The sequence below is a fragment of the Oncorhynchus clarkii genome, chromosome 2, assembly GCF_045791955.1.
Source record: "Oncorhynchus clarkii lewisi isolate Uvic-CL-2024 chromosome 2, UVic_Ocla_1.0, whole genome shotgun sequence".
Lineage (NCBI taxonomy): Eukaryota > Metazoa > Chordata > Actinopteri > Salmoniformes > Salmonidae > Oncorhynchus > Oncorhynchus clarkii.
Genome location: NC_092148.1, coordinates 11386016 through 11405302, shown reverse-complemented (window position 1 = coordinate 11405302; position 19287 = coordinate 11386016). Strand labels below are relative to the sequence as shown.

The window sequence follows — 19287 nt, the reverse complement described above, 5'->3', positions numbered from 1 at the left end:
CTACCAGGCTCCCAGTACTTTCCTACCAGGCTCCCAGTACAGCAGGTATCATCAACTAGATTCATCCTATAACTTTCCTACCAGGCTCCCAGTACAGCAGGTATCTAGATTCATCCTATAACTTTCCTACCAGGCTCCCAGTACAGCAGGTATCATCAACTAGATTCATTCCTACCAGGCTCCCAGTACAGCAGGTATCATCAACTAGATCCATCCTATAACTTTCCTACCAGGCTCCCAGTACCAGGCTCCCAGTACAGCAGGTATCATCAACTAGATTCATCCTATAACTTTCCTACCAGGCTCCCAGTACAGCAGGTATCATCAACTAGATTCATCCTATAACTTTCCTACCAGGCTCCCAGTACAGCAGGTATCATCAACTAGATTCATCCTATAACTTTCCTACCAGGCTCCCAGTACAGCAGGTATCATCAACATCAACTAGATTCATCCTATAACTTTCCTACCAGGCTCCCAGTACAGCAGGTATCATCAACTAGATTCATCCAGGTATCATCAACTAGATTCATCCTATAACTTTCCTACCAGGCTCCCAGTACAGCAGGGTCATCCATCAAGGCTCCCAGTACAGCATCATCATCAGTACAGCAGTCCTACCAGGCTCCCAGTACAGCAGGTATCCTATAACTTTCCTACCAGGCTCCAGTACAGCATTCCTATAACTTTCCGACCAGGCTCCCAGTACAGCAGGTATCATCCTATAACTTTCCTACCAGGCTCCCAGTACAGCAGGTATCATCAACTAGATTCATCCTATAACTTTCCTACCAGGCTCCCAGTACAGCAGGTATCATCAACTAGATTCATCCTATAACTTTCCTACCAGGCTCCCAGTACAGCAGGTATCATCAACTAGATTCATCCTATAACTTTCCTACCAGGCTCCCAGTACAGCAGGTATCATCAACTACAGCAGATTCATCCTATAACTTTCCTACCAGGCTCCCAGTACAGCAGGTATCATCAACTAGATTCATCCTATAACTTTCCTACCAGGCTCCCAGTACAGCAGGTATCATCAACTAGATTCATCCTATAACTTTCCTACCAGGCTCCCAGTACAGCAGGTATCATCAACTAGATCCATCCTATAACTTTCCTACCAGGCTCCCAGTACAGCAGGTATCATCAACTAGATTCATCCTATAACTTTCCTACCAGGCTCCCAGTACAGCAGGTATCATCAACTAGATTCATCCTATAACTTTCCTACCAGGCTCCCAGTACAGCAGGTATCATCAACTAGATTCATCCTATAACTTTCCTACCAGGCTCCCAGTACAGCAGGTATCATCAACTAGATCCATCCTATAACTTTCCTACCAGGCTCCCAGTACAGCAGGTATCATCAACTAGATTCATCCTATAACTTTCCTACCAGGCTCCCAGTACAGCAGGTATCATCAACTAGATTCATCCTATAACTTTCCTACCAGGCTCCCAGTACAGCAGGTATCATCAACTAGATTCATCCTATAACTTTCCTACCAGGCTCCCAGTACAGCAGGTATCATCAACTAGATTCATCCTATAACTTTCCTACCAGGCTCCCAGTACAGCAGGTATCATCAACTAGATCCATCCTATAACTTTCCTACCAGGCTCCCAGTACAGCAGGTATCATCAACTAGATTCATCCTATAACTTTCCTACCAGGCTCCCAGTACAGCAGGTATCATCAACTAGATTCATCCTATAACTTTCCTACCAGGCTCCCAGTACAGCAGGTATCATCAACTAGATTCGTCCTATAACTTTCCTACCAGGCTCCCAGTACAGCAGGTATCATCAACTAGATTCATCCTATAACTTTCCTACCAGGCTCCCAGTACAGCAGGTATCATCAACTAGATTCATCCTATAACTTTCCTACCAGGCTCCCAGTACAGCAGGTATCATCAACTAGATTCATCCTATAACTTTCCTACCAGGCTCCCAGTACAGCAGGTATCATCAACTAGATTCATCCTATAACTTTCCTACCAGGCTCCCAGTACAGCAGGTATCATCAACTAGATTCATCCTATAACTTTCCGACCAGGCTCCCAGTACAGCAGGTATCATCAACTAGATTCATACAGCAGGTATCATAACTTCATCCTATAACTTTCCTACCAGGCTCCCAGTACAGCAGGTATCATCAACTAGATTCATCCTATCACAACTTTCCTACCAGGCTCCCAGTACAGCAGGTATCATCAACTAGATTCAGTACAGCCATATAACTTACAGCTCATTCCAGTACAGCAGGTATCATCCTCATCCTAACTTTCCTACCAGGCTCCCAGTACAGCAGGTATCATCAACTAGCTCCCAGTACAGCAGGTATCATCAACTAGATTCATCCTATAACTTTCCTACCAGGCTCCCAGTACAGCAGGTATCATCAACTAGATTCATCCTATAACTTTCCGACCAGGCTCCCAGTACAGCAGGTATCATCAACTAGATTCATCCTATAACTTTCCGACCAGGCTCCCAGTACAGCAGGTATCATCAACTAGATCCATCCTATAACTTTCCGACCAGGCTCCCAGTACAGCAGGTATCATCAACTAGATTCATCCTATAACTTTCCTACCAGGCTCCCAGTACAGCAGGTATCATCAACTAGATTCATCCTATAACTTTCCTACCAGGCTCCCAGTACAGCAGGTATCATCAACTAGATTCATCCTATAACTTTCCTACCAGGCTCCCAGTACAGCAGGTATCATCAACTAGATTCATCCTATAACTTTCCGACCAGGCTCCCAGTACAGCAGGTATCATCAACTAGATCCATCCTATAACTTTCCGACCAGGCTCCCAGTACAGCAGGTATCATCAACTAGATTCATCCTATAACTTTCCTACCAGGCTCCCAGTACAGCAGGTATCATCAACTAGATTCATCCTATAACTTTCCTACCAGGCTCCCAGTACAGCAGGTATCATCAACTAGATCCATCCTATAACTTTCCTACCAGGCTCCCAGTACAGCAGGTATCATCAACTAGATTCATCCTATAACTTTCCTACCAGGCTCCCAGTACAGCAGGTATCATCAACTAGATTCATCCTATAACTTTCCTACCAGGCTCCCAGTACAGCAGGTATCATCAACTAGATTCATCCTATAACTTTCCTACCAGGCTCCCAGTACAGCAGGTATCATCAACTAGATCATCCTATAACTTTCCTACCAGGCTCCCAGTACAGCAGGTATCATCAACTAGATTCATCCTATAACTTTCCTACCAGGCTCCCAGTACAGCAGGTATCATCAACTAGATTCATCCTATAACTTTCCTACCAGGCTCCCAGTACAGCAGGTATCATCAACTAGATTCATCCTATAACTTTCCTACCAGGCTCCCAGTACAGCAGGTATCATCAACTAGATTCATCCTATAACTTTCCTACCAGGCTCCCAGTACAGCAGGTATCATCAACTAGATCCTACCAGGCTCCCAGTACAGCAGGTATCATCCTATAACTTTCCTACCAGGCTCTACCAGCTACAGCAGGTATCATCACTTTCCTACCAGGCTCCCTAGATACCAGGCTCCCATACAGCAGGTATCATCAACTAACTTTCCTACCAGGCTCCCAGTACAGCAGGTATCATCAACTAGATTCATCCTATAACTTTCCTACCAGGCTCCCAGTACAGCAGGTATCATCAACTAGATTCATCCTATAACTTTCCTACCAGGCTCCCAGTACAGCAGGTATCATCAACTAGATTCATCCTATAACTTTCCTACCAGGCTCCCAGTACAGCAGGTATCATCAACTAGATTCATCCTATAACTTTCCTACCAGGCTCCCAGTACAGCAGGTATCATCAACTAGATTCATCCTATAACTTTCCTACCAGGCTCCCAGTACAGCAGGTATCATCAACTAGATTCATCCTATAACTTTCCTACCAGGCTCCCAGTACAGCAGGTATCATCAACTAGATCCATCCTATAACTTTCCTACCAGGCTCCCAGTACAGCAGGTATCATCAACTAGATCCATCCTATAACTTTCCTACCAGGCTCCCAGTACAGCAGGTATCATCAACTAGATTCATCCTATAACTTTCCTACCAGGCTCCCAGTACAGCAGGTATCATCAACTAGATTCATCCTATAACTTTCCTACCAGGCTCCCAGTACAGCAGGTATCATCAACTAGATTCATCCTATAACTTTCCTACCAGGCTCCCAGTACAGCAGGTATCATCAACTAGATTCATCCTATAACTTTCCTACCAGGCTCCCAGTACAGCAGGTATCATCAACTAGATCCATCCTATAACTTTCCTACCAGGCTCCCAGTACAGCAGGTATCATCAACTAGATCCATCCTATAACTTTCCTACCAGGCTCCCAGTACAGCAGGTATCATCAACTAGATTCATCCTATAACTTTCCTACCAGGCTCCCAGTACAGCAGGTATCATCAACTAGATTCATCCTATAACTTTCCTACCAGGCTCCCAGTACAGCAGGTATCATCACCACTACAGCAGGATTCCCATCCTATAACTTTCCTACCAGGCTCCCAGTACAGCAGGTATATCATCAACTACAGCAGATTCATCCTATAACTTTCCTACCAGGCTCCCAGTACAGCAGGATTCATCCTATAATCCACCAGGCTCCCAGTACAGCAGATTCATCCTATAACTTTCCTACCAGGCTCCCAGTACAGCAGGTATCATCAACTAGATTCATCCTATAACTTTCCTACCAGGCTCCCAGTACAGCAGGTATCATCAACTAGATCCATCCTATAACTTTCCTACCAGGCTCCCAGTACAGCAGGTATCATCAACTAGATTCATCCTATAACTTTCCTACCAGGCTCCCAGTACAGCAGGTATCATCAACTAGATCCATCCTATAACTTTCCTACCAGGCTCCCAGTACAGCAGGTATCATCAACTAGATCCATCCTATAACTTTCCTACCAGGCTCCCAGTACAGCAGGTATCATCAACTAGATTCAGCTGCGGGACGATATTTTCTTGAGCGGATGGTCAGGGGGCCAGAACATAATCGACCTTAAAAAGCCCAACAGATATAATATTTGACTAAAACATAAACATTTCTATCCTCGCTTATATTTGTATACAATCACATATACAGTATCTCTCTATTATGCGTAGGAATCATTTGGAACAGATTTCAAAAATTGAAATCAATTGGAGCTGTTTTTCTGGTGTTTTTACAGTCTTTATGTCTAACAATACAATACAAATGGGGGGTGGACTCATAAAATCAGCCACAGGCCAAATTTGGCCCCCAGTCGAGGAACCCTGCATTACAGGGTACTGATGGTGATGGTGATGAGGATGATGTGTTTCAGGGTCCCAGTACAGGATACTGATGGTGATGGTGGTGATGGTGATGGTGGTGGTGGTGATGAGGATGATGTGTTTCAGGGTCCCAGTACAGGATACTGATGGTGGTGGTGGTGATGAGGATGATGTGTTTCAGGGTCCCAGTACAAGATACTGATGGTGATGGTGATCAGGATGATGTGTTTCAGGGTCCCAGTACAGGATACTGATGGTGGTGGTGGTGATGAGGATGATGTGTTTCAGGGTCCCAGTACAGGATACTGATGGTGATGGTGATGAGGATGATGTGTTTCAGGGTCCCGGTACAGGGTACTGATGGTGGTGGTGGTGATGAGGATGATGTGTTTCAGGGTCCCAGTACAGGGTACTGATGGTGGTGGTGGTGATGAGGATGATGTGTTTCAGGGTCCCAGTACAGGGTACTGATGGTGATGAGGATGATGTGTTTCAGGGTCCCAGTACAGGATACTGATGGTGATGGTGGTGGTGATGAGGATGATGTGTTTCAGGGTCCCAGTACAGGGTACTGATGGTGATGGTGATGATGTGTTTCAGGGTCCCAGTACAGGATACTGATGGTGGTGGTGGTGGTGATGGTGGTGATGAGGATGATGTGTTTCAGGGTCCCAGTACAGGGTACTGATGGTGATGGTGGTGGTGATGGTGGTGATGAGGATGATGTGTTTCAGGGTCCCAGTACAGGGTACTGATGGTGATGGTGATGATGTGTTTCAGGGTCCCAGTACAGGATACTGATGGTGGTGGTGGTGGTGATGAGGATGATGTGTTTCAGGGTCCCAGTACAGGGTACTGATGGTGATGGTGGTGGTGATGGTGGTGATGAGGATGATGTGTTTCAGGGTCCCAGTACAGGGTACTGATGGTGATGGTGATGATGTGTTTCAGGGTCCCAGTACAGGGTGATCCTGTGTATTAACCGCCATACTGACGAGGAAGTCCCAGACAGGAAGTGTGACTCAGCAGCAAGACCCTCCCCTGAGGAGGAGCCCTGCAACACACACCCCTGTCCAGCATTGTGAGTGTGTGGATCTATGAACAGCCATAAGCAATAATAATAGTGTATATTGTACATATGTATTAACCCTCTCCTCATCTCTCTCTCCTCTGTGTGTGTGTCTCTGTGTGTGTCTCTCTGTGTGTCTGTGTGTGTCTCTGTGTGTGTTTCTCTCTGTGTGTGTCTCTCTGTGTGTTTCTCTCTGTGTGTCTGTGTGTTTCTCTCTGTGTGTGTCTGTGTGTGTGTCTCTGTGTGTGTCTGTGTGTGTGTCTCTGTGTGTCTCTATGTGTCTCTGTGTCTCTGTGTGTGTCTCTCTGTGTGTGTCTGTGTGTGTGTCTCTGTGTGTGTCTGTGTGTGTGTCTCTGTGTGTCTCTGTGTCTCTGTGTGTGTCTGTGTGTGTCTCTCTGTGTGTGTCTTTGTGTGTCTGTGTGTGTATGTGTGTCTCTGTGTGTATCTCTGTGTGTGTGTCTCTCTGTGTGTGTCTCTGTGTGTGTATGTGTGTATCTGTGTGTGTCTCTCTGTGTGTTTCTCTTTGTGTGTGTCTGTGTGTGTATGTGTGTCTCTGTGTCTCTCTGTGTGTGTCTCTCTGTGTGTCTCTCTGTGTGTGTCTGTGTGTCTCTGTGTGTGTCTGTGTGTTTCTCTCTGTGTGTGTCTATGTGTATGTGTGTCTCTGTGTGTCTGTGTGTGTCTCTGTGTGTGTGTGTGTGTGTGTGTGTCTCTGTGTGTCTCTGTGTGTCTCTGTGTGTGTATGTGTAGCTTCGAGGCCAGCTCATGGTCAGAGTGCAGTGTGTCTTGTGGTATGGGAGTACAGCAGAGACAGCTTCAGTGCAGACAGAGCTTTGGGAACCGTTCCACCATGGTTCAACCACAACGCTGCTCCAACCTAACCCCACCTGACCTCACCCAGTCCTGCCAGCTACGACTCTGCTCACACTGGGAGATAGGCACCGACTGGAGCTCTGTGAGTATAGAAAGTGTGTGTGTGAGTGTGTGTGTGGCAGGGGGGTATGTTAATATTCACACAGGGAAATGGTGTATGTGTGTTTAGTTTGACATTTTATGAGAATGTGTGTTGACGTCTATAGGTTGCGATCCATCCTGTTTTCCAATGTCTTTGTTCTGTTGTAGGTTTTCCTAACATTCTCATTTGAACTCAACAGTGCTCAGTAGACTGTGGCATGGGGAAGAGAACTCGTAATGTCCGCTGTGTCAGTGACCATGGCAGCGTGGTGAATGACAAGGAGTGTAACGCCAGGCTCCGCCCACAAGGAAGTGAGGACTGTCACATGGGGCCCTGTGTAACCAACTGGTACTTCACTGGCTGGTCCAACACTGTGAGTACTACACACACACACACACACACACACACATAGACACGCACAGACATACAGACATAGGGACACGGACACACATACAGTACATGCTCATTCTAAATCAATACACTAACTTCTCTAATACCCCCATCTCTCTCTCTCTCTCTCTCTCTCTCTCTCTCTCTCTCTCTCTCAGTGTTCAGCCCCGTGTGGTCCAGGTGTTCAGAGGAGAGAGGTGTTGTGTCTGACCCGTGGAGGGAGAGAGGGAGGAGAGTGTTTGGGGGACAAACCGGCGGACATGAAGGCGTGTAACGGGGGTCCGTGTGCTCCCACCTACATGTGGTACAGTAGCCCCTGGGGTCAGGTAAGAGGAGCAGGGTTGTGGCAGCCATCGATCAATACTGTTACCAATATAATCAGTCACTTCAATTCATCATTATTTTTTTTGTAATGGATGGATAGATATGTACATATGAAAAGAAATGAACAGTACTGTAATGGATGGATAGATATTTACTTTTTATTTTGTCTTCTCCTGCCTCTCTTCCCTCTCGCCTTTTGTCTTCTCCTGCCTCTCTTCCCTCTCGCCTTTTGTCTTCTCCTGCCTCTCTTCCCTCTCGCCTTTTGTCTTCTCCTGCCTCTCTTCCCTCTCGCCTTTTGTCTTCTCCTGCCTCTCTTCCCTCTCGCCTTTTGTCTTCTCCTGCCTCTCTTCCCTCTCGTCTTTTGTCTTCTCCTGCCTCTCTTCCCTCTCGCCTTTTGTCTTCTCCTGCCTCTCACTCCTCACTTCTCTTCTCTCCCTCCTCCCTCTCTTCCCTCTCGCCTTTTGTCTTCTCCTGCCTCTCTTCCCTCTCACTCCTCGCTTCTCTTCTCGCCCTCCTCCCTCTCTTCCCTCTCGCCTTTTGTCTTCTCCTGCCTCTCTTCCCTCTCACTCCTCGCTTCTCTTCTCGCCCTCCTCCCTCTCTTCCCTCTCGCCTTTTGTCTTCTCCTGCCTCTCTTCCCTCTCACTCCTCGCTTCTCTTCTCGCCCTCCTCCCTCTCTTCCCTCTCGCCTTTTGTCTTCTCCTGCCTCTCTTCCCTCTCACTCCTCGCTTCTCTTCTCGCCCTCCTCCCTCTCTTCCCTCTCGTCTTTTGTCTTCTCCTGTCTCTCTTCCCTCTCACTCCTCGCTTCTTTTCTCGCCCTCCTCCCTCTCTTCCCTCTCACTCCTCGCTTCTCTTCTCTCCCTCCTCCCTCTCTTCCCTCTCACTCCTCGCTTCTCTTCTCTCCCTCCTCCCTCTCTTCCCTCTCACTCCTCGCTTCTCTTCTCGCCCTCCTCCCTCTCTTCCCTCCTCCAGTGTAGTGCTCCATGTGGGAATGGAACTCAGCGAAGGGACATCATCTGTGTGGAGAAGATGGGGACAGATTTCAAAGTGGCACCGATCAGCCAGTGTACCCAGCTGGAAAAGCCTCCCTCGGTGCAGACGTGTGCGATGGAAGCATGTCAGCCTCAGTGGTTTACTACGGAGTGGAGCGCGGTGAGAGAGGAGAGGAGAGGAGAGGAGAGGGGAGAGAGGAGGAGAGAGGGAGGAGAGGAGAGAGGAGGAGAGAGGAGAGGAGAGAAAGAGAAGAGAGGGAGGAGAGGAGAGGAGAGAGAGAGGAGAGGAGAGAGGAGAGGAGAGCGGGAGGAGAGGAGAGGAGAGGGGGAGGAGAGAAGGAGGAGAGGAGAGAGGGAGGAGAGGAGATGAGAGAATGAGGAGAGGAGAAAGAGAGGGAGGAGAGAGGGAGGAGAGGAGAGAAAGAGGAGAGCGGGAGGAGAGGAGAGAGAGAGAGAGAGAGAGAGCGGGAGGAGAGGAGAGGAGAGGAGAGAGAGGAGAGGAGAGAGGAGAGCGGGAGGAGAGGAGAGAGAGAGAGGAGAGGAGAGAAAGAGGAGAGAGGGAGGAGAGAGGGAGGAGAGGAGGAGAGGGGGAGGAGAGAAGGAGGAGAGGAGAGAGGGAGGAGAGGAGATGAGAGAAGGAGGAGAGGAGGAGAGAGAGGGAGGAGAGGAGAGAGAGAGGGAGGAGAGAAGGAGGAGAGGAGAGAGGGAGGAGAGGAGAGGAGGGAGGGAGGAAAGGTGAGAAGGAGGAGAGGAGAGAAGGAGGGGAGGAGAGGAGAGAGGGAGAGAAAGAGGAGAGAGGGAGGAGAGGAGAGAGAGAGGAGAGGAGAGAAAGAGGAGAGAGGGAGGAGAGGAGGAGAGGGGGAGGAGAGAATGAGAGAAGGAGGAGAGGAGAAAGAGAGGGAGGAGAGAGGGAGGAGAGGAGAGAAAGAGGAGAGCGGGAGGAGAGGAGAGAGAGAGAGAGAGCGGGAGGAGAGGAGAGGAGAGAGAGAGAGAGAGGAGAGGAGAGAGGAGAGCGGGAGGAGAGGAGAGAGAGAGGAGAGGAGAGAAAGAGGAGAGAGGGAGGAGAGAGGGAGGAGAGGAGGAGAGGGGGAGGAGAGAAGGAGGAGAGGAGAGAGGGAGGAGAAGAGATGAGAGAAGGAGGAGAGGAGGAGAGGAGAGAGAGAGGGAGGAGAGAAGGAGGGAGGAGAGGAGAGGAGGGAGGGAGGAAAGGTGAGAAGGAGGAGAGGAGAGAAGGAGGGGAGGAGAGGAGAGAGGGAGAGAAAGAGGAGAGAGGGAGGAGAGGAGAGAGAGAGGAGAGGAGAGAAAGAGGAGAGAGGGAGGAGAGGGGGAGGAGAGAATGAGAGAAGGAGGAGAGGAGAGAGGGAGGAGAGGAGAGAGGAGAGGAGAGAAAGAGGAGAGCGGGAGGAGAGGAGAGGAGAGAGAAAGAGAGAGCGGGAGGAGAGAGCGAGAGAGAGGAGAGGAGGAGAGAAAGAGGAGAGCGGGAGGAGAGGAGAGGAGAGAGAGAGAGGAGAGGAGAGAAAGAGGAGAGAGGGAGGAGAGGAGGAGAGGGGGAGGAGAGAAGGAGGAGAGGAGAGAGGGAGGAGAGGAGATGAGAGAAGGAGGAGAGGGGGAGAGAGAGGGAGGAGAGGAGACAGAGAGGGAGGAGAGAAGGAGGAGAGGAGAGAGGGAGGAGAGGAGGGAGGGAGGAAAGGAGAGAAGGAGGAGAGGAGAGAAGGAGGGGAGGAGGGGAGAGAGGGAGAGAAAGAGGAGAGAGGGAGGAGGGGAGAGAAGGAGGAGAGGAGAGGAGAGAGGAGGGAGAGGAGACGAGGAGAGGAGAGAAGGAGGAGAGAGAGAGGAAAGGAGAGGAGAGGAGGAGGAGAGAGAGAGAAAAGGAGAGGAGAGGAGGAGGAGAGAGAACATAATTACGACCTTGAATTGCAGTTGGTTGTTGATCACGAGAAAGATGTTGACCATCCTCCTCTCTCTTTCTCCTCTTCTATCTCTCTCCCACAGTGCTCTCGTTCCTGTGGTAAGGGGCTACAGATCAGAGAAGTACGGTGTCTCACACCTGACAAACAGCACAGCCCAGAATGCTCCCCTACAGACAAACCTGACCAGGAGCAGCTCTGCAATACCATACCCTGCAGTCCACAGGTCGCAGGTGTGTGTGTGTGTGTGTGTGTGTGCGTGCGTGCGTGCGTGCGTGTGTGTGTTTACAGTGCCTTCAGAAAATACTTTTTCCACATGTGGTGTTACAAAGTGGAATTAAAATGGACATTGTCATTTTTTATCAATAATCTACACAAAATACGCTGTAATGTCACTGCAAAAAATAAATAATAATAATTGTATATATGGAAAATAAAACACTAATATGTCTTGATTAGATAAGTATTCAACCCCCTGAGTCAATACATGTTAGAATCACCTTTGGCAGTGATTACAGCTGTGAGTCTTTCTGGGTAAGTCTCTTAAGAGCTTTGCACAACTGGATTGTACAATATTTTGCCCATTTATTCTTAAAACAATTATTCAAGCTCTATCAAGTCGGTTGTTGATCATTGCTAGACAGCCATTTTCAAATCTTGCCATAGATTTTCAAGCCGATTTAAGTCAAAAGTGTAACTAGGCCACTCAGGAACATTCAGTATGGTCTTGGTAAGCAACTCCAGTGTATATTTGGCCTTGAAAGGTATATATTATTCCTGAATTCATCTCCTGGTCTCTGGTGGAAAAGCAGACTGAACCAGGTTTTTCTTTAAGATTTTGCCTGTGCTTAGCTCTATTTGGTTTATTTTTATCCTAAAAAACTCCTGAGGCCTTGCCGATGACAAGCATACCCATAACATGATGGAGCTACCAACATGATTGAATATATGGAGTGGTACTCAATTATGTGTTGTGTTGAATTTGCCCAAAACATATCTTTGCCACATTTTTTGCAGTATTACTTTAGTGCCTTATTGTAAACAGAATGTATATTTTTTGCAGTATTACTTTAGTGCCTTATTGTAAACAGAATGTATATTTTTTGCAGTATTACTTTAGTGCCTTATTGTAAACATAATGTATATTTTTTTATTTCTGTACAGGCTTCCTTCTTTTCACATTTATGTTAGTATTTTGGAGTAATTACAATGTTGTTGCTCCATCCTCAGTTTTCTCCTATCATAGCCATTAAACTGATTTAATGTCACCACTGGCCTCATGGTGAAATCACTGAGCGGTTTCCTTCCTCTCCAGCAACTGAGTTAGGAAGGACGCCTGTATCTTTGTAGTGACTGGGTGTATTGATACCATCCAATGTGTAATTAATAACTTCACCTTGCTCAAAGGGTTAGTCAAGTCTGCTTGATTTTTTTACCCATCTACCAATCGGTGCCCTTTGTGAACCATTGGAAAACCTCCCTGGTCTTTGTGGTTGAATCTGTGCTTGAAATTCACTGTTTGACTGAGGGACCTTACAGATAAATGTATATGTGGGGTACAGAGATGAGGTAGTCATTTAAAAATCATGTTAAACACTATTATTGCACACAGAGAGAGTCCATGCAACTTATTATGTAACATGTTAAGCACATTTTTACTCCTGAACTTATTTAGGCTTGCCATAACAAAGGTTGAATACTTATTAACTCAAGACATTTCAGCTTTTCATTTTGATTTGTAAACATTTGTAAAAACATAATTCCACTTTGACATTATTGGGTATTGTGTGTAGATTAGTGACACACAATCTCAATTTAATCAATTTTAAATTCAGGCTGTAACAACAAAATGTGGAAAAGGTCAAGGGGTGTGAATACTATATGAAGGCACTGTGTGTGATGCTTGTGAGATTTGAAATCTAACCCTTTCTTTCTCCCTCTTCTCTCCTCCTCTTCCCTCTCACCTCTCCCCTTTCTTCCTCCCCTCCACTCTCCCCTCTCCTCCTCTTCCCTCTCCCCCTCTCTTTCTCCCCTCCACTCTTCCCTCTCCCCTCTCCCCTCTCTTTCTCCCCTCCACTCTTCCCTCTCCCCTCTCCCCTCTCCTCCTCTCCCCCTCTCTTCCTCCCCTCCACTCTTCCCTCTCCTCCTCTTCCCTCTCCCCCTCTCTTTCTCCCCTCCACTCTTCCCTCTCCCCTCTCCTCTCCCCCTCTCTTCCTCCCCTCCACTCTTCCCTCTCCCCTCTCCTTCTCTCCCCTCTCCTCCTCTTCCATCTCCCCCTCTCTTCTTCCTCTCTTCCTCTTCCCTCTCCTCCATCCACTCTCCCCTCTCCCCCTCTCTTCCTCCCCTCCACTCTTCCCTCTCTTCCACTCTTCCCTCTCCCCTCTCCCCCTCTTCCCTCTCCCCCTCTCCTCTATCCTCTCCTCCTCTTCCCTCTCCCCCTCTCTTCCTCCCCTCCACTCTTCCCTCTCCCCCTCTCTTCCTCTTCCCTCTCCCCCTCTCTTCCTCCCCTCCACTCTTCCCTCTCTTCCACTCTCCCCTCTCCTCCTCTTCCCTCTCCCCCTCCTCCTCCCCTCCACTCTTCCCTCTCTCTCCTCCTCTTCCCTCTCCCCCTCTCTTCCTACCCTCCACTCTCCCCTATCCCCCTCTCCCCCTCTTCCCTCTCCCCCTCTCCTCTTCCCCTCCACTCTTCCCTCTCTCCTCTCCTCCTCTTCCCTCTCCCCCTCTCTTCCTCCCCTCCACTCTTCCCTCTCCCCCTCTCTTCCTCCCCTCCACTCTTCCCTCTCTCCTCTCCTCCTCTTCCCTCTCCCCCTCTCTTCCTCTTCCCTCTCCCCCTCTCTTCCTCCCCTCCACTCTTCCCTCTCCTCCCCTCCACTCTCTCCTCTCCTCCCCTCCACTCTTCCCTCTCCTCTCCTCCTCTCATCTGCTCTGCTCTGCTCTGCTCTCCTCTACTCTCTCTGTAGATGAGAACTGCAGGGACCTGCGTCATAACTGTGTGATGGTGGTTCAGGCCAGACTGTGTGTCTACTCCTACTACAAGACTGCCTGCTGCGCCTCATGTACCCAGAGTGCTCAGCGGGCCAAGAGGCACTGACCAGCCAATAACAGGCTTCCAGCCGAGATCAGCCAGGGGTCAGGGTTTAAGGGGTTAGAAGTCAAAGCGCAGGTTACCATAGAAATGATCAGACCATAGAAATGGAGTGGGTAGAGTGGATATATTACCACATAAAGTGGTGATTGAATTGTGTTCTGGGCCAGATGTACAGCCGTTATAGAAGGGATGTTTTGGAATGTGAGTTACTTTGTTACTAACTACATTTCTTACATTTGATGGGTTATCTGCATATGCAAAAGATGTGCCAATGACATTGTACAGAGCTCCATAATATGGAACATATCTGATTTCTGTTTCTATGGCTGAGAGATGCTGTGGATGATGTATGTACACCCAGGACCTGGGTCCAGAGCTCTGTCCCAGTAGCCAAACTTGTATACCACTTAGTGTGAGGTGAAGTATTGTCCATGCATACTATGTAGTATGCTAGTATGGATAGATGGGACCCAGAAGGTATAACCCAATAGCAGTGTAAGTCTATGATGTATGTTTTCTATGTTTGTGTTCTATATGCCAAAAACTATTTTAAATGTCTCCTCAGTGTTTATACAGCATCATCAACATTTGGTGAAAACATACCAAAATGTAAAATGGTGGCCTAGTACAAGTGACCTGTTTTTAAAGGACAATAGTGGAGAGATGCCCATAACCTGAGAACGCCCCCAATCTGAAAACAAGCAGAGGTAGAATGAAACGACTGTATGGTCTATTGGTGACTGTCCAGGTATCCAACCTGTGCCCTCACAACTGTTAGCCCACTGAACTAAAGCCCCTGAGAGCTAATACCAGTATTCAGGCCTCAGCCAAGGTTACACCCAACCACCTCTGCTACATACAGAAAATATACCACTACCTGAGACATTTGTATCATCTGACCCATCAATATGTTCAAGAATGGTAGGTATTGAAATCACATTGTATTCATTTATGTATTCATTCTCAGAAATGCATTTGCCACAATATGCTGAAGAGCAAGCTGTGTCTGAAAGGTCCAATTCAGCTGTTTTTATCTCAATATCAAATCCTTTCTGGGTAACAATTAAGTACCCTACTGTGACTGTTTTCAATTCAAATGGTCAAAAACAAACAAAATAACTTCTTTGCAAAGAGACATTTCTCAAGCAAGAATTTTGCTAGGAAACTGAAAACTACTGTAGCTGTTATTGGCAGAGAGGTTTGAAACTATTTCTCTTGTTGGTCTCTTAACTAACTGGTGATGTCACCATGCAGACCAAAACTTCATCCCACCAAAACAGGGAGAAATTTCAGGCGGTCTTTTCAAACAGCTCTTACACTAAAATGCATTATCATCATTTTCACAATTTCACAGTATTATTCCAAACTCATAGTGTGGTAGGATATATAAAACACAGGAGAATCACGTTTTTGAGTGCACTGGGCCTTTAACTTCCAAAGGAGTAAGTAACATCTCCCTGACTAATTTGTGTTTTTACTGAAAATGTTTAAAAGGGTTCTTGGACTTAAACAAAGCTCTTTTTAACGGATATTGCCCCTATGCCTTGACATAGTTGTAAAATGTTATTGTATGTTACGTCTACAGCATACAGACACACGGACACACACACACACACACACACACACACACTCCACAGGTGAACAATGTGTATATTTGTCAGTCAATATTACATTTGTATGTCTATATTTCTGTGTGAACATATACTTAATATACATATACATAAATATCTATATTGTGGAATGATTTGAATTTTAGGCATACTGTACATGTTAACTGTATGCATATATTCATATAAAGTATTCATATTTTTCAGTCATCATATTAAGAAGAACAAATTATATTTTGCTACCCTTAGATGGTGTGTGTTGTGTGTGTGTTTGTCTTCCTGTCTCTGTGATGTTGCCTATTTGTGTTTATTTGTGTGAGTATGCAGCCCTGGGTGTATTCTTGTATGAGTCTATCTGTGAATGTCATTTTCATGTTTTAAATCGTTTTTAGTAGAAACAAAAAGTTTTATATTAAAAAGTCTGAAAAAAAGGATAGTAATTTATCTATTAGAAAAAAATACATGTAATTTATTTGTTTTCTTAAGAGGAGCTGTAGCAAATTCCCTTTGTTGCTACCGTGTCAGAGTTTATGATCAGAAGTTATTGCGTAGAAGTATATGGATTTTGTATTATTTTGAAAAAGGCAAACGAGTGTGAGGAAAATGCTATCACAAACTTAATTTGAAATAAAAACTGAAACCAGAAAATAGTGCACTTTTCTTTCCCCCAATTAGCAGGCCTAGATGTCCACTGAGACCTACAGTACATTGTAATTAAGTAGACCTTCATATCCTCAACAGTGGCCAGGTGGCCGTATTGTGTGCTTGTAAAGTTGTAGCCAACTTGTCTTCCCTTGTTCAGAATAGACTAGGTTGTGTTGTGATAATAACTCAAGCAAACTTAATATGACTTCATGGATCTAACGTTAACTCTACGAAACAAACGACACCATTCTGGGTATAAATGCTAACCTGACCATAAATCAGGATCTATAGGGGGCAATTTCACCCTATTCTAGCCCTAGGCCTACTCCACAGACGACAGAGAAACCGAAAAGTCCCAGTTCTGACACCACCATGAAAGAGGCCCGAACATCAGTTCCTCATGCATGCTCGTGCCGTTGCCTACAGCTACGCTCAGTGGGTGATACCGTGGTAGGCCGCGCGTGCCGTTCAGCGGCTTGTGCCTGGTATAGACCCCGCGTGTGTGAACGGACGATATATAACGGTGGGGAGCAGTAGGCGGGGAGAGGGGGCATGAGGTGGTGGGAGGCAGATGGTGACCTTTCAGAGTAAATTACCCCGAACTCTCTGAATCCTCTCCTCAAGCGCGAGGGGGGTGGCAGAAGAAGAAAACAAACACACACCGGAAAGAGACCAAAGAGAACCCCACCAGCAATAAAGATGAGTTAAAAAGCTTCATAGTTTGATGAAGGTTGTAAATATCTTGGTTCAGGACCATGGACAGATGAGGTCTGCTGTGCCTGTCTGTATCAGAGCGGTGAGGATCCCTCCCTCACTAGGCTGAAACGACGGTGTATTATTGTAGGTTAACCCATACTGTTAGATCAGTGTAGTCTGTAGCATAGGCCTATCCTCTTCTCTATTTTCGCTTTCTCCCCTTTCTCTCGCACATTAGGCTAGCCTATGTGTGCACATTATGGATATGATTACGAATTTAGTGTTTGTTCAACACGCAGAAGAGAACTGGTTAGGGCAACCTCAAGGCTGGCGTGTGTGTGTTGTGTGCGCAGCTGTAGTCATGACGCCGCTCGCGCGCGCTGGTAGTATGGCAGGCTTCAGCACCACGGCCAGAGCTCGCGGCCAGAACAATAGGCAGCACGGCGTTCCAGAACTTCAGGCACCGTCCACGAGCACTCACACACTGGACACTAACGTAGACATAGTCAAAGAGCTTGTTTGAAAACGCTTATACAAATTGTCGACTAATGCTGGTTTTAAAAACTGAAATAGCTGTCCATATATATTCCACAGTGTTCCCTATATGCTACTTTCAGGGCTAAAGGTGTAGGCTACGTCTACGAAAGATAAAATGGGTTCTCTTTTTAAGGTTGGAGTAGAGTTTTTGACGGTCCCTGACTTTTACGTCACAGCCTGTCCACCGCTCGAGGGAGAGGGGGGAGGGAGGGCAGGATAGAGAGAGAGGGAGACACCGGTAGACGACGTCAAACGCTACGGTAGCCTATACTCTGAGGGAAAAGAGGGGTAGCGCGGGAGGGAAACGTTAGATATTAATAAGTATATTTTAATATATGTGTTAGCCCTTAAATGTTTATATAAATGGACTGCTGGATTTATCAATAGCTGGCAGCTGCAGAAATAGTTTTAAAGAATATAGCCTTGTAGCCTAATTATTGCAGAAATTTGACTATTCTAACAGGCAGGGCAGTACTCAGAGAGTGACTGACTGGCTTTACCGGATTTGCCAATAGTCGTGACGAGAGGATAGAGCAAATAACGGATCACCAAGGCACCGGTTTGGGGATATGTGATCTGATGATCGCTTGCCAAGACGTGAGACCTTAACGGGAGCAGCAACTCCACTGATCTGTTACGGATTCGAAACCGGGAGAGGGAGCGATTGGCACAAAGAGCGGAGAACGAATCGCATTGAGCCTACTATTCCCGGAGGGAGGATAACAGGAGACGCGCACTGAAGACAACAACGCCACGGTAAAACGTGGTTAAAATAAACAAAATCATCTCAAATTACTCTCGGGATTATTTTACAACGTGGAGTGAAGGATCTCTTGAAATCGGTAGGATTTTTAAGACCAAAGCTCCATATTGTGTTTTTGTGCGCATGTGTTTTATGTGTGTTTTGTGTGTATGTTGAGCCGGGGCGGACAAAGAGATGAGCCCCCATACGTTGACATCCAATGAGTGTATGTAACCTACAGCTGGCCAAACAAAGAAACCGCTCACAGCCGCTCTACAGCGCTCATCTACGGTCTAAACCATATATTTTCCTTTCCCCAGGGGCTCCGAACACTCTCACGTCCTAAAGGTAATATATCACTTTTATTGATATTTAATTTTAATTTCTGTTTTATTGCAATTTAAATGTCTTAATTATTTTTTGATTGGCTGTTCATCATTTGCATAATTGTTTTTATGAGAGGCGCAAGTGCCATTGTCTGTGTCAATAGGCTAATATTGTAAAGATATGAGAATTCATCCAAAAATATTGATTTGGTTTTATTCAATGAATCAATGATCCTATATTATTAAAAAAAGAAAATAACACATTTACATATCTTGTTTTTATGTCCATCTCCTTTTCCTTCTCTCCTCCAACACCCTCCAGCTCTGGTCGCTCCTCTCCAGAGGACCACGACTCTGCTCGCACTCACCCCGCTCTTCTCACCTCGAACCCCGCAGAGCGCCTGTCGTTCTCCCCGCTGTCTCCCGATGAAGGAAGCCGACGCGATCAAGCTGTTCGTGGGGCAGATTCCTCGGAATCTAGAGGAGAAGGACCTCAAACCGATCTTTGAACAGTTCGGGAAGATCTACGAGCTGACGGTGATAAAGGACAAATACACCGGCATGCACAAAGGTAGGCGAATAATGGGAACCCAGCCACCTGTAGAAATAATTCTGGACACAAATAGGCGTTTGGGCTAGACTACTCACTGGCAGACACACACACACACACACACACACACACACACACACACACACAC

At 46.7% G+C, this 19287-nt stretch overlaps 3 protein-coding genes across 5 annotated transcripts in view; all 3 read left to right on the top strand.

Moving 5' to 3' along the window:
* The window catches only part of LOC139421179 (thrombospondin type-1 domain-containing protein 4-like), a 99835-nt gene extending 83544 nt beyond the window's left edge, over positions 1 to 16291 (top strand). For both annotated transcript variants that reach the window (XM_071171812.1, XM_071171803.1), the window contains exons 11-17: positions 6269 to 6398; positions 7134 to 7338; positions 7538 to 7711; positions 7887 to 8054; positions 9022 to 9201; positions 11034 to 11181; positions 13909 to 16291. In XM_071171812.1, coding sequence (XP_071027913.1) covers positions 6269 to 6398; positions 7134 to 7338; positions 7538 to 7711; positions 7887 to 8054; positions 9022 to 9201; positions 11034 to 11181; positions 13909 to 14039 — 1136 coding nt within the window. In that variant the 3' untranslated portion in view covers positions 14040 to 16291. The remainder of the gene's footprint in view (positions 1 to 6268; positions 6399 to 7133; positions 7339 to 7537; positions 7712 to 7886; positions 8055 to 9021; positions 9202 to 11033; positions 11182 to 13908) is intronic.
* Positions 1 to 19287, top strand: part of LOC139421213 (uncharacterized) — a 1124809-nt gene that overhangs the window by 170427 nt on the left and 935095 nt on the right. The gene's annotated exons all lie outside the window — the stretch shown is intronic.
* Positions 17818 to 19287, top strand: part of LOC139421134 (CUGBP Elav-like family member 3) — a 91507-nt gene continuing 90037 nt past the window's right edge. For both annotated transcript variants that reach the window (XM_071171743.1, XM_071171733.1), the window contains exons 1-3: positions 17818 to 18363; positions 18584 to 18611; positions 18912 to 19160. In XM_071171743.1, the coding sequence (XP_071027844.1) occupies positions 19016 to 19160 (145 nt within the window). In that variant the 5' untranslated portion in view covers positions 17818 to 18363; positions 18584 to 18611; positions 18912 to 19015. The remainder of the gene's footprint in view (positions 18364 to 18583; positions 18612 to 18911; positions 19161 to 19287) is intronic.